A 14,978-nucleotide genomic window follows, 5' to 3' on the forward strand; every position below is an offset into this window, starting at 1 on the left:
GCTCTCCTCTTGCATGCTCCCCTAGTCCCCCATCATTGGTAAATAAATATACCCAATTGTTTAAATGTACTCAGCTCGTCATGTCATTTCTCCATTGACTGGGAGAAATATACTCATGTGGGAAAGTGAGCGGTCATTGCCGCTATAACGGAGTAACCGGATAATCGGGCTGGCGGAACTTGGCGATTAAAATCGCTCGGCGTCACACACGGAACAGGCTCGTTAAGCGGCTCGTTTCCGTTCGAGTTCCATCGATGGTGCATTAACCCGGTAGCTGGATCACGTGGATACTTTGGTATATAGAGAATTTGGCTATTCACCCTACCCCATGTGGTCTACCCATTGGCTTATTTCAGTCCAAAATAACCAGGACCCACTGACCTCGGACTTCTCCGGGCCGGCGATTTGTAATTCCGGGCGATCGAGCTGAGGCGGCCCCACTGCTTCATCGAGGGTCGTACCCGTGGCGATGTGCCGGCAAAACCACAATGTACATATATATATATATATATATATATATATATATATATATATATATATATATATATATATATATATATATATATATATATATATATATATATATATATATATATATATATATATACACACACACACACGTAGATGTGTGTGTTTGTTCATATTTACATATATGTATGTATGTATATGTATGTATGTATATGTATGTATGTATATATATATATATATATATATATATATATATATATATATATCGAAATATAGATATGTATGTGGACTGTGACGGACACTCCCCTGATCTCCATTGGGCATAGTTCTCACAGAAAAATGTCACTGACAATCCGCAGTTCTCGGCCCAGTGACTGTCAAACAGACAACGATTACACGGTCAACATCAGTTTAACATCAAACAGAGTTGCCTATCTGGATTTCGAGCTTGTTTTCGCACATCAGGATGGTCTACCAATAAATATGTAACTAATGATGACCACATTTGTCATTTAAACATCAGACTCACCTCCTGAGTGTTATGGTGAGCATCGCCACGGATTATAATCTCACAGTAAAACCACATAATCCGCAAAGAACAACCGTCCGACTGCCACTCAGACGATTGTTCCCACGAATGCAAACCATTCAACCGGAAGGCACATGATGCGATTGGCGGGTATATTGAAACATGTGGAGTGTGACGAGTATTCCCCCGATCTCAATTGGATATAGTCCTAAACCAAAGTGTCGCCTCCAATAGTGTCGACCCGAAGTGTCCCTCGTCAGGATGGCATTTTGGTAAATATCTAACCAATGATGTGAATATATCGAACCAAAATATCTAACCAAAGTCCTACACCAAAGTGTCACCTCCATTCTGGAGGCCTCGGAGATATTTATCAGTATGCTGTCCTGATGAGGGCAAACAAGCCCTAAATCCAGATAGGCAGCTCCGTTTGATGTTTAACTGATGTTCACCATGTAATTTTTGCCTGTTTGACAGAGTTGCTGGGCCGAGGCCTCCGGATTGGAAGTGACACATTGGTTTCGGACTTTGTCAAATGGAGACTGGGCAAGTGCTCGTCAAACTCCACATGTTTTGATTTACCCGCTGTTCGCATCACGTGCCTTCTTGTTGAATGGTTTGTATTAGCAGGAACAATCATCTGAGTGGAATACGGACAGTTGTTCTTTGCGGATTATGTGGTTTTACTGTGCGAGACATAATCCGCGGTGATGCTCACCATAAGTCAGCAGGTGCGTCTGATGTTTAAACGATGAATGTGGTCATCATTTGATAGACATGTATTGGTATACCGTCGTGATGAGGGCATGCAAGCTCAAATTCAGGATGGCTTGCCATTGAAGTCATGGGCACTCACTGCTATGGAGTGATCCAATTGTATGACCATGCATTCTGACCCTTTGGGGTTCGGATCTTTGTGTTTGGTTGACCATGTGCTTCAGCCTTTGGGGTGAGGGGCACGTGTTTGCCAACGAGACATTCTTGCTGGACTGTGTACTTTGGCCATGGGGTCAAGGTGTATGTCCAAAGCTGATTAATGTTTTGATTTTTTAAACCTTTTTTTGTTTCAAGAAAAGACACCTTCAAAAGAGGCAAACAAGCCCGAAATCCAGATAAGTGGCTCCGTTTGATGTTAAACTGATGTTGACCATGTAATCTTTGGCTGTTTGACAGAGTAGCTGGGCTGAGGCCTCCGGATTGGAGGTGACGCTTTGGTGTAGGACTGTCAAATTGAGATTGGGGGAGTGCTCGTCACACTCCACATGTTTCAATATACCTGCCGATTGCGTGACGTGCCTTCTGGTTGAATGGTTTGCATTAGTGGGAACAATCGTCTCGGTGGTAGACGGACAGTTGCTCTTTGCAGATTATGCAGTTTTACCATGTGAGACATAATCCCCGGCAATGCTCACCATAAGTCAGGGGGTGCGTTTGACCATGTGTATATATATATATATATATATATATATATATATATATATATATATATATATATATATATATATATATATATATATATATGTAGTATACATCATGTAAATTTTACCACATACCTGTTAATTTCACCACAAACATGTTCCTTGTTAATGCCGGACCGTAACATTGTAATTATGACCCTTCCTTTGTCTGAGCGGGCTGTGCAGATGCCAGTACATATGCACACTTTCTCTTCAATGCCTTTGACATGGAACACACAGGCTCTGTTAACTTTAAGGTGAGTGTATAATGTCTCTGTGGCTGTGTGTGTGTGTGTGTGTGTGTGTGTGTGTGTGTGTGTGTGTGTGTGTGTGTGTGTGTGTGTGTGTGTGTGTGTGTGTGTGTGTGTGTGTATGTGCGTCCGGTACATAAAAACATACATACATATACACATACACACACACACACACACACACACACACACACACACACACACACACACACACACACACACATCTTGGTACCCAATCGCACTGACCCAGCATCCACAAACTCGCATTATCAATTCCACTTTGGAAGAAAATCAAAACAAGCAACCATCCCCATGCCTATCTTAGTACATATCCCCATAGATTGGCATCCACTAGGATGAGGAAATTCCTAGTTAGGAAATTCCCCGCTGAGTGTGGTAAGAAAGGTGGCACCATTGTTGCCATGTCACCAGTACCCAGAGTGCCCCAGGAAGTGACAGCACTTTCCCCAAACTCAGTGGCTGTTTGTTTTGTATAACATTCTTTTGTTGTGTCATGTATTTGTCTCTTTGTCAAGGTGCGTGACTTGTGTGTGGCAGCTCCACTACGAGCTTTAGATCCTGGAAAAAAGTAAAAATAATTAAAAAAGAACCAAACACCATATGTTGGTACTTAATCAGATTCGTACCCAGTAACCACACCTCAGTACTTAACCACCTCTTACCCAGCACCCATACTTTGGTACTTAACCACCTCTTACCCAGCAACCACACCTCAGTAAACACTAATCCAGGTTATCAAACAAAACAAATGCCGAGTGGCACTGAATGACTTGTTTTCCAGTCGAATAACTAGGATGTTGGACAGTACAAGCTCACGGTATGTTCTGGCCTTGTTTGTAGGATTTTGTGGTGGGTCTTTCTTTGTTGCTCCGAGGAACGGTAAATGAGAAACTCTTCTGGACATTCAACCTGTATGACATCAACAAAGACGGATATGTCACCAGAGAGGTGAAGCATTCCAGGCCTTCCCCCCCCCCGAGTGCCATTCTGCATTCCAGTTGTTAACCCCCCCTCCCCCTATTCATGCAATGCCCCCTCCCACACTTCCCAAAAATAAAATGAGGTCTTGAAGTATTGTTAGTGTTGACTGTCTCTTTATGAGCTGTTAAGGTATGTACTGTTGTTGTGTTGGGGTGAAGATATGGCAAGTGATGGCTTGGGAAAAATACCCATTTCCTCCAAATTCCTTTCCTTGTCTAAAATTTCACTCACATGAGATGAGAAATACAATGGGATGAAATATCCTTTTTTAATCCCTTCTTAAGTTGGTTCATGGAATAATTTAAAAATGTGGAAGTGATTCAAAATGCCCTCTTGCCTTTTGTTTAATGCAGGAAATGCTGAATATCATGAAAGCAATATATGACATGATGGGGAAATACACACTTCCGGCCATCAAGGAGGAGGCACCGTATGAACACGTCGAAAAGTTCTTCCAGGTATCAAGAGTAAACCCCATACTGTGTATGAAACGAGAGAGAGAGAGAGAGAGAGAGAGAGAGAGAGAGAGAGAGAGAGAGAGAGAGAGAGAGAGAGAGAGAGAGAGAGAGATAGAGATAGAGATAGAGATAGAGATAGAGATAGAGATAGAGATAGAGATAGAGATAGAGATAGAGATAGAGATAGAGATAGAGATAGAGATATATCCACATGGTATATACAAAAGTTGTAAGGACGTGACACAGCTGTTGTGGAGATTTGTGCTGGTATACCAAACATCTTCCCCCTTTACCGGTGTACCGAACACCTTCCCTGTTTACCGGTGTGCCTTACAGCTTCCCCCTTTACCGGTGTGCCTTACAGCTTCCCCCTTTACCGGTGTGCTGAACACCTTCCCCCCTTCCCTCAACTATCAAACTCTTGTCCTTTGTCACCTTTACTCCTGATGATAACTGCAAACCTGAGTCTTGACCCCACAAAACGCACAGCCCATCAGTGACAAAGGCACTGATTACGTAGCAAACAGGTATCATGAGTTAAAATGAAAACAGAATGGTTAAACAGGTACCATATCAAAACATAAAAAAATGAATGGTTAAAATGAAAACAGAAAATTGTTTCCTTAACTTGAATACTTTCATATATAAACTTTGTATGTATATGTATAAATATGTATAAATATATATATATATATATATATATATATATATATATATATATATATATATATATATATATATAAAGACTATAGATAAACTTCGAGTATACTTTAGAAAGACAACTTGCACACTATCCAACATGGATAAGTCTCATCACTTGATTCTCAAAAAGTATAAACATACAAGTCCACGAGTCTGTCCGTTTGCTCATTGTGCATTGTTCGTAAGGCCTAGTTGTGTCTTTGTGTATGAGTGGCGTCCCACACCCCTTGTGGGCGGAGCCATGCCCACTTGAACTTTTTATTTATTTTTATTCTTTTTCTCGATTTTTCTTTCTTGCAATTTCATTTCCTAGAAGCTGTGCGTAATGTCCATACGTACAACATATAAAAAATCCGATTTGATTTGGTCAATTTTGACGAAAGATAGGTTTTTACGGAAGGGCTTCCTCAATAATGCCCGCGAACCATCGTCGCCTCCCGGCTTGTCCTTTAAAAAGCCGATTTTTAATGCAACTCTTTCTTGTTATTGTGCTTTTGAGGTTTATTTATTTGAAAGACAACCTCTTCCTTACAAACATCCTCATAAGAGCTGTACAGATTGCCATAAAAGTGTGTGTGTGTGTGTGTGTGTGTGTGTGTGTGTGTGTGTGTGTGTGTGTGTGTGTGTGTGTGTGTGTGTGTGTGTGTGTGTGTGTGTGTGTGTGTGTGTGTGAGTGATGAAAATATCTCAATCATGTTAATACAGAGCGGCTAAAGGAGCATACACATGTACAGAATGCTCAACGATTATATTTCTATCTGTCGTTTCAGAAAATGGACAGGAACAAAGATGGCGTTGTGACGATCGATGAATTTATTGACACTTGCAAGAAAGTAAGAGTTTTATTCTGAACTTGAATGGTTATTGGTCGCTGCATAGTAAATATTGATACACAGCTGCTGTCCCATTTGTGAAGAACTAGATGTAGACAGACCATGGTGTCTTGTACAAGAGTAGTCAGCCTTTGAACAAGTATCGTGACCACATTCCAAATTCCCCCTACAGGTTATTAATATGGCTGTAAGACCTTTCCTTTTCAGTTCCTCATTTATACAACCTTGGTGGTCCAAATGCGCATCCGTTGTTAATTGATGCGCATCCAAAGAAACATGAGATTGATGATAATTTTAATACAATGAAACAAGAGTAACATTTGATAAAACATTACCTCGTAAGGTGTAACAGTTTCACTTTTTCTGTATACCTAAAGCAAACGCATACGTGTGTTTTCTCTGTTTCGACAAGGATGAAAACATCATGCAATCCATGCAACTGTTCGAAAACGTCATTTAGAGAATCCTCAAGGCACCCGCATGAAGAGATCTCTTGTAGAGGGAGCGGTATTCATGGCCTTCCTGGGAAAGCTCTCTTTGGGAAGAACCAGGATGCAGCACAGATGCTGTGATACTCACTCGATGAACAAGACTGTTTTGTATCTTCAGTGTTTGGATATTTATCACCTATGAAGCACGGTACCTGCACACAGGTGTTCGAGAAGCACAAGATATCTAGTGTGAGTGTGGATATATATATTCCTTCTTCTTCTTCCATTCCCTTTGGAGTGTTCGACCAAGGCAGGTCTCAGACGCAGCGACCCATGCCCTTGTTATTTGCCTCCAAAGGTCCAGCAAACGTCTGCATTTCCGTCCCATTAACCTATTTTGCAATGTATACAAATTGAATCTCACACATCACTACCCTCCTGTCACAAACTGCTTAACAACCAACAACCTATCTTCGTCGACTATATTCAGGTTTAATATAGTGTTATGTACACAATGTGCCCAACATATGGAGCAAATGTGTGAATCAGCTTGCAATATGTTGCTGCCGTTGTCCGGCTCCGGGTGTTAAGATCTTTAGCTTGTCGTGAGGTTCACGAGTCAGATTTGTATCAACTCTACCAAAAGGACAAGGCATCACATCACTGCAAGTAATGTATGGAGCAAGTGCTTGAGCTCTCGGTTTCTCCTCGAGCTCTCGTTCGAGGTTTGACCCTGTTCTAGTTCTTGCTGTGCTGGACTGTTACATCTCCTCAAGGTCTTCCCTGAGCTTCAGCCTCACAACACTTGTGCCTCAGTTGTGGGGTCATGTGCTCGTTCGTTCTTTGTGTTCCATTCGATAAATCCCATCCATTTAATGGGTCACCACAAAGACGAATTTTCAAACGTTCTGCATGGGCAGTGATTATAATGTACAACGACTTTAACAGCCCCAATTATTCCCACTTTCTTGTGTGGTCAGCTTGGGAAGGAGTTTGGCCCAAATCTTTCACGAAACGGCTGGTCAGATTTCACACTTTTTGTTCAGAGTGCCGGTGATTATTCACCTCCTCTTGACGAAAGACACCATGGGATGTTTCACGTCCACCGACTATTCCTAATGTATGGGACGTTTGGCGTCGCGTACATCTGAGGGACGGTGCACTTTGTGGTGCAGCACCTTGCTCGTGAAGCACCAATACGACTGTTTCGAGTCAAGTCAGGAATCGAACCCAGTCGAGACAGAGGTTAAAAGTGTTGCACAGCAACAGCGTGTTCGATAAAGGCTTTGAAATGAGTTTTTGGCCGGTTGGAGCTCAAATTTGAGTTTGTGGATAGCTCCAAAATAATCAACCTGAAGGCTGATGAGAAACAGGGACAAGCTCCCAATTGTCCTGTCCCATTGGAATCATATGTGATCCCTTGATAGAGGGGCCCAAAAGGCTGATGTTGGATGAAAATGAACCTCATTTACCAAGTGTGGATTAGTCTGTAGGTTTTGATTTAAGTGCATATACTTAAAACACATAACCATGGCTAGGAAATGTCCACGACCATCTTTGGCTTACTTATAACAATTAATATAAGCTTCATCTATCATAAAGCAATTAACTTCTTTGCATAATGGCATTGGGGTCACCTGCTGGCACACCTGTTTGATCCATCCCTAGCATTGCGAAGATATGCCAGGCCACCCACCAGTCCATGACTGTTTCCATTAACCAGTGTTTGCCATTTTGACGCACAATGACCAGGGTAAGATGTATGTTCAGTGTTTCTAAAAGCATAACCACATCCCGTTGATCCTGCAAGTACTGTATCTGTGGATATATCACTTGTCTGCAAGAAATTATCTGCTTCCAATAAATGGACATTCCAATGTAGAAAGCCTGGTTTTAAACTTGTCTTGGGAGTCCTGCAATTTGAATGACAAGTGTGGTGCCAAAGGGACCTTGTTTCAGAATCCCCACAAATAGAAGTGAAATCACGACTTGGTAATTGATTACACAGGTCTGTTGTCACCCTTTCCTTGGAGGTGTTTGAAGAAAACTTTGAATTACATACCATGGACGAGCATAACCCCGTGTTTGGAAGAAAATAGAAACTCGAGTCATGGAAACGTATTTCTCCACTTTTAGCAAGAAAAAGTAAAAATTAATCCAAATATTAGGACAATATGAAACGTGTGAACTTTAACTCGAGAACCAAAGTACGTGGAAAGAGTTCAAATAATGCACGAGCACCGTGACCTGAAGCTGAAGGTCAAGTTGTAAGATCATGCAAGAGATATTTACTCCAGTCTGAAGGCCCTGAGGCATGACCTCACAATCTCACTGTTTCTGCTTCGGGTTTTATCAGCACAAAATGGAGAGCTTCAGACAACCCGACACTGGTATCACCACGTATTTGCCCTGTCGAGTGGTCTCCTCTGAACCGATGACATTAATGATGTTCACAAAGCAGGTTAAAATCCTGCATACTGTATGTATTTGTCCATTGTCTACAAACCTTCTTGTAAATCACATTAAAATACACTGATGTCCGATGATGTCTTTGTCATACATTTATGTACAAGCACCTCCGTGAGCCCCAGAATAAAGGATTAGAAAGGAAGAAAAGACACCCGAGACGTTCGGATTCCGAGTCGAGTCTTTAATTAAACCACAATAGTCGAACGTCTCAAAACCCCCCTGTTGGGAAACCCCATAACAGAAAATTCCCTGTTAAACCAAAGCTAAAGAGTACTGTGTTCACATATTACGAAACCAAAGGCAAATTGATGCCGCCATACTACTCCCCCCTTCATAATGCTTTCATCAAACAGAAGGTACAAATAAAATACAATTTGATGGAGGGGAAGAGATGTAGACTGCCCTTGTAAAAACAAGCTCGAATGAGCTATGATCCTCGTCCTCTTAATGATGACGTCATAAAAACGAAGATGACATCATTGTGATGTGTCAAGTTTGCGATAAATTATCTGTGCTAATGCCCGGCTTGATTCCCGCAAACGAAATTCAAACAGTTTGCCTAGTTTCGGAGATAATGGTATAGGCGATTGCCATTAGCGGCGATATTATGACGTGAACTTTTTTTCTAGGAAGAATTTTCAAAATCGGAGATGGTTACTGCCTGCGCGTGGGCTTTCTGCATATACATGGCAAGTTTCACGAAGATCCGATGAAATCTCTGGGTTGTGAAACAAAAAATGTCAAAAAATAGGAATGACGTCATAAAAATTGATATGACGTCATCGTGATGTATCATCTGTGCGGTACTTCATCTCTGCTAATGCTCTGTTCGAGTCCCACAAACAGAATTCAAAAAGCTTGCCTAGTTTCGGAGATAATTTTTTGTGTGATTTCCATTAGCGGAGATATTTTGACATCATAACTTTTTTTCTTGGAGGAATTTTCAAAATCGGAGTTGGTTACTGGCTGCGCAGGGTATTTTTTACATATATATGCCAAGTTTCAGGAAATTTCGATGAAAACTGTAGGCTATGAAACAAAAGACAAAAAATGTCAAAAAATAGGAATGACGTCATATACATTGATATGACGTCATCGTGATGTATCATATGTGCGGTAATTCGTCTCTGCTAATGCCCTGTTCGATTCCCGCAAACAGAATTCAAAAAGCTTGCCTAGTTTCGGAGATAATTTTTTGGGCGATTTCCATTAGCGGAGATATTTTGACGTCATAACTTTTTTTCTAGGAGCAATTTTCAAAATCGGAGATGGTTACTGTCTGCGCAGGGTATTTTTACGTATATACGCCAAGTTTCAGGAAGTTTCGATGAAAACTGGAGGCTGTAAAACAAAAAAGTCCACAAGAACAACAATGTGAGTAAGACTTAGAGATCTAAAAACAGTCAAAGTCACAGCAGAGAGAAATGGTCAACAGCAAAATGTACTCATAAATATTGTGCTGGGAAGTGTGCAGTACATGGCGCCCAGAGAGAGTCATATACAACAATAAGGGTATTGTTGTCGTACGTGTCGACCCATTGGTCAGTGGGAGGGTCAGCTCCGATGCATCAAGAAAAGCTGGCTTCAAGCGATCTATGGAGACTGTAACATGACCACCATTAATATCGAGTATGAAGGTCTTATCGGAGCGTTGTAGAGCTTTGTATGCTCTGTCATAAGGTTGCTGCAAGGGTTTCCAGATGGCGGACAGGTCATGCCGTACGAATACGTGGGTGCACATAGCAAATTTCCTGGTGAATAAAAATTGGGCGTGACGAAGGCGTACATGTCAGTGTCGCTCTGAGGCCCTACATGGCCAAACAAAGTTGGCTGGCATAGTTGGTGGCGTCGGGCAAGGTGTCATCGGACGCTGAGATTAATTCCCTTGGGGGACGAAGCGCAATGAGGCATCCAAGGTCGTCGTCTTCGAGCAACTCGCATACCAAGCAGAACCATAGGTATGACATCCGTCCAGTGTGCGGAGTTGGCATGCGCTTTCAGGGAAGACTTGAGTTGGTGATGGAAACGGGATAAGCGGTGGTTCGGTGATGAATTCCGAGATATACTGAAAGCTTAACTGAGTTGATGAAGTGTGCGAGGAGAGTGAAAGTGGATAGAGCGAAAGTTAAAGGTTTGTGGTCAGTCAGGATAGAGAATGGTTTGGCCTCTAAGAAGTGGCAGAAGTGTTTGGTGAGGTATACAGTGAGTAATTCCCAATATAAGGTGTTGTATTGTGCTCCGTTGGTTTCAGAGTTTTACCGAAGAAGGTCAGTGGTCGCCAGTCGACATCGATAAACTGGTGAAGGGCCGCACCCACTGCGACCTCAGACGCGTCTACCACCAGGCTTGTTGACGCCTCTGACTTTGGATGACTCTGGAGTGAGGCGGTGGTCAGTGCGTCTTTGATGGTGTGGAACCCTGACAAGGTTGGCATCCAAGCATCCAAAAAACATCCAAGACACAGGAAGTAGCAGAAGTCAGGGGAAATGTGATGTCACCTCAAAGATGTAGGATGAGGAATTGACATTCCTCCTCAAGGTGGGTTGATCGTAGGATAATGGGAATCCCGTTACAGGTAGTGAATTATAAAGTGAGACAGCACGAATGATAAAACCATCTGCACGGCCTTTCGTTCTGCAATTTGGATTAGTTAGGCCGAAGTCACATTTGCTCTACGGCGAGGATACAGCGGCCGTACGCCCTCTGAATTGACAGAAACGTGCGGCGGCCACAGAGTTTCTGTGGTGGCCTTACGCCGTTTGGTTATATTTTACAGGCCGTAGGGGTCCCAGTGGAATTATAGTGCGGAGTTATAACTTTTTTCATTTCTACGTTCGCCGTAGCAATTCGACAAGCCGAAACAAAAGAACTGGTAAAAAAGAAGAACCCACTCGTTACCGTCCGTCTGGCCGCACTTCGCCTTCGGGCCCCCCTGCGGTCGCCTTGCGGTCACCTCGCGGGCACCTTGCGTCTGCCTTGAAAATTCTATGACCGCCACAGGAACATCCCAAGGTCACCGTGCGACATCAAATCAAAGACCATGCGGCACCCCCACGTTTTCGGTCTCCACAATTTATAAATACACAATTCGGCTCCCCGAAAAATAAAAACATATGTGACTGTTACATTGTGTGACTGTGGAAATACTGTGGCTGCCCTATAATTGCTCGTGGCCATAGATTTTGTAGACCCCACGGCCGCCGTGGCAAATGTGACCTGCCTTAAAGTGCATGCAGAGATGGCAAACCGAGACTTGTGTCCAAACACTCGAATGGGAGGAACCAAGTTCGAAAATATCTGTAGAACAAACTAATGGCGGCAACTGAACTACGGAGCGGTTGAAGTGTTGAACCCATCTCCACATCAACCAGGTTAGCTATGCATTTCTGGAGCCAATCAAGTAAAGGTAAGTGGTAGTACGGTGCTCGAGCCCAAATCTTTCGAATGGCAAAGAAGAGGTTAGCTCAACTGGGACGGAGAATGAATCATTAATTAATGCCCAAGACCAAGGACAATACATGAATGGCTTTAAAAAAAAAAATGGCAAGACTGAGTCAATCGGACAAGTGTAGGTTCTGCAAGGTTGAACCACAAAGTACGAGTCACCTCCTATCGGGAGGTTAAAAAAACTCATGTCAGAACCACTGTACACACAAAGGCACAACAAGGTTCAGTCGGTCGAGCAATCTAGCGGCACATCTGTCGAAATTTAAATATCCCAGTTACAGAAAACTCATGGAACCATGAACCAAAATCAATCACTCAAAACAAGGACAAGAACATGCAGATTAAGAAAGAAAACAACGAGAACACGAGAATGGCACTCGGTAGAGCGCACACCTCCGCCAGGCTGAACAGTTCACGTTTTATATTCCACTGATGTGCTGGATCTGAACCAAAATCGAATCCCCTTGTTATCGTCACCAAAACCAACTCAAATCCTCCTCGTTTTGTCAGAACTCCTCCACAACTTTTTGAGATATCATGAGATATATGTAGTTTTTGATCGAATCTCTCAATTTTTGAAATTAGGCTGATGTTGACCTTTTGACCTTAAAATAATTGGTGGTTGAATTAATTGAACCTGATATGCAAATCCTGTTGAAATTTCAAGTCAATCGGATGAAAATTGAGGATTTTAGAAATCCCACAGAAGTTGTCGACCTTCGATCTTTGACCTTTGAGCACAAAAATAAATAGGATTCCGTCGGACCACGCAACCCACCATTTGGTGAAGTTTCGTGAAGATCGGTTTGAAATTGTGACCTGTCCGCGATTCAAGGTGAGCGGACGGACAGACATACAAACGAGACTGATCGACATACTTGTCAAAAATTATTTATTTATTTTCCAAGTAACAAGACAGACGGACAGACTGACAGGGGTGAAACGTCACGTCCATCCACGTAATCATTACGTCCGGTGATTTTTGCCAAAGACAATCAGGACACTTAATTACCCATTGTTTGATCAGTTTTCATTTGTTGCAGTTCCGTTGATCCCTCGCCAGCGCATACATCTAATACGTACATGGTACGTACACGGTACACACACGACACGATATTTGTTAATATGTCGGCACTGCACGCAGTTTCTACTAGAGGTGTACTTTGGTATTCGGTTAGCTCGTGTGGAATTTTCTCCCTTTCTACAGAAACTTTTTATATTTGTAAATTCTGTATAAAGTAACGCGATGTAATGTTTGGTGAACATTTAACACTTAGATGAAGCCACAACGTTCGATTCCAAGGTCACGTGATCTTAAAGAGCTCTTTAACCTTGTTTGTTAACGATATTATCGCGAGCTCGTCACGTGTTGCTCTGATTTGCGGGCCGTCCCGATCAGCTGATCGTCCGTGTGTTTGTCGGCCTCCTCTCAGCTCGACCTCCTTTCATTATGGATACAAGTGAGCCGATTAGGGACCAAATGGGAGAGGGAGACCCGGGGGTGAATCGTAACCAGACGGACATTGTTCCTAACTTGCTGAGATTCACCGTTTAAACGTTAACAACTTATCGACCTGTGTTAACCCTGCACGTTCGACCTGATTGCTCAACTCGCTTTGAGTGTGAACTTTGACCTACTTGATGCTCCAACCATTTCCACCCAGAATCCTGGACTCGCTTTTTGTTTGTTCTTCGTGATTTATCATTTGTTAAAGTCGGATCAGTTTTCCCGACGTTTTTCCTCCTTGTTAATGATTTTTAACCTCGTACTCTGCATGGCGATCATCATGACGTTGCTCATCGATCCAAGTTGATGTTGATTGAGGTGACGAAACGAATCGGTGTTCGAAACGTTCTGGGTGGACTTGGGAACAACAACAAACACAACAGCATGAAACATCAACGAAGTTTAATTTATTCTTTGGTAATATGCAAGATGTCCCCCTTTCGCTCCTCCCCCAACCCATTCGCTCCTCCCCCATTCCATTCACTCCTCCCCTAACCCATTCGCTCCTCCCCCATCCCATTCGCTCCTCCCACATCGCATTTGCTCCTCCCCATCCCATTCGCTCCCCCCCATCCCATTCGCTCCCCCATCCCATTCGCTCCCCCCCATCCCATTCGCTCCCCCCATCCCATTCGCTACCCCCCCATCCCATTCGCTCCCCCCATCCCATTCGCTCCCCCCCCCCCATCCCATTCGCTCCCCCCCATTCCATTCGCTCTCCTCCCCTAACCCATTCGCTCCTCCCCAATCTATTAGATCCTCCCCCATCCCATTCGCTCCTCCTCCATCTCATTCGCTCCTCCCCCATCCCATTCGCTCCTCCCCCATCCCATTCGCTTCTCCCCCATTCCATTCGCTTCTCCCCCATTCCATTCGCTCCTCCCCCATTCCATTCGCTCCTCCCCCATTCCATTCGCTCCCCCCCATCCCATTCGCTCCCCCCCATCCCATTCGCTCCCCCCCATCCCATTCGCTCTCCTCCCCTAACCCATTCGCTCCTCCCCCAATCTATTAGATCCTCCCCCATCCCATTCGCTCCTCCTCCATCTCATTCGCTCCTCCCCCATCCCATTCGCTCCTCCCCCATCCCATTCGCTTCTCCCCCTTTCCATTCGCTTCTCCCCCATTCCATTCGCTCCTCCCCTATTCCATTCGCTCCTCCCCCATTCCATTCGCTCCTCCCCCATTCCATTCGCTCCTCCCCCATTCCATTCGCTCCTCCCCCATTCCATTCGCTCCTCCCCCATTCCATTCGCTCCTCCCCCCTTCCCTCCGCTCCTCCCCATTCCATTCGCTCCTCCCCCATTCCATTCGCTTCCTCCCATTCCATTCGCTCCTCCCCATTCCATTCGCTCCTCCCCCATTCCATTCGCTCCTCCCCCATTCCATTCGCTCCCCCCCCATTCCATTCGCTCCTCCCCCAT

The 14,978-nt window shown here is 43.7% G+C and overlaps 2 protein-coding genes across 15 annotated transcripts in view; both read left to right on the forward strand.

Annotated features, from left to right (window-relative positions):
* LOC147016159 (Kv channel-interacting protein 4-like) overlaps positions 1–8,016 on the forward strand; it is a 484,774-nt gene extending 476,758 nt beyond the window's left edge. For 6 of the 12 annotated variants that reach the window (XM_085848921.1, XM_085848920.1, XM_085848915.1 and 3 more), the window contains 5 exons: positions 2,631–2,711; positions 3,567–3,674; positions 4,061–4,165; positions 5,638–5,700; positions 6,113–8,016. In XM_085848921.1, coding sequence (XP_085705047.1) covers positions 2,631–2,711; positions 3,567–3,674; positions 4,061–4,165; positions 5,638–5,700; positions 6,113–6,160 — 405 coding nt within the window. In that variant the 3' untranslated portion in view covers positions 6,161–8,016. Of the gene's footprint in view, positions 1–1,474; positions 1,614–2,630; positions 2,712–3,566; positions 3,675–4,060; positions 4,166–5,637; positions 5,701–6,112 lie in introns of all 12 variants that reach the window. The other 6 variants (XM_085848926.1, XM_085848924.1, XM_085848925.1 and 3 more) reach the window with 2 other exon arrangements.
* A 5,338-nt stretch (positions 8,017–13,354) lies between these two features.
* Positions 13,355–14,978, forward strand: part of ACO1 (aconitase 1) — a 48,360-nt gene continuing 46,736 nt past the window's right edge. For 2 of the 3 annotated variants that reach the window (XM_085848928.1, XM_085848929.1), the window contains exon 1: positions 13,550–13,872. Coding sequence is in view for 1 of the 3 variants with exons in the window: in XM_085848927.1 (XP_085705053.1) it covers positions 13,498–13,507 (10 nt within the window). In the remaining 2 variants the exon portion in view is untranslated. Of the gene's footprint in view, positions 13,508–13,549; positions 13,873–14,978 lie in introns of those variants that run through there. The other variant, XM_085848927.1, reaches the window with a different exon arrangement.

This window comes from Eptatretus burgeri, chromosome 12, assembly GCF_056783735.1.
Source record: "Eptatretus burgeri isolate ZD-2024b chromosome 12, Ebu_testis_v1, whole genome shotgun sequence".
Lineage (NCBI taxonomy): Eukaryota > Metazoa > Chordata > Myxini > Myxiniformes > Myxinidae > Eptatretus > Eptatretus burgeri.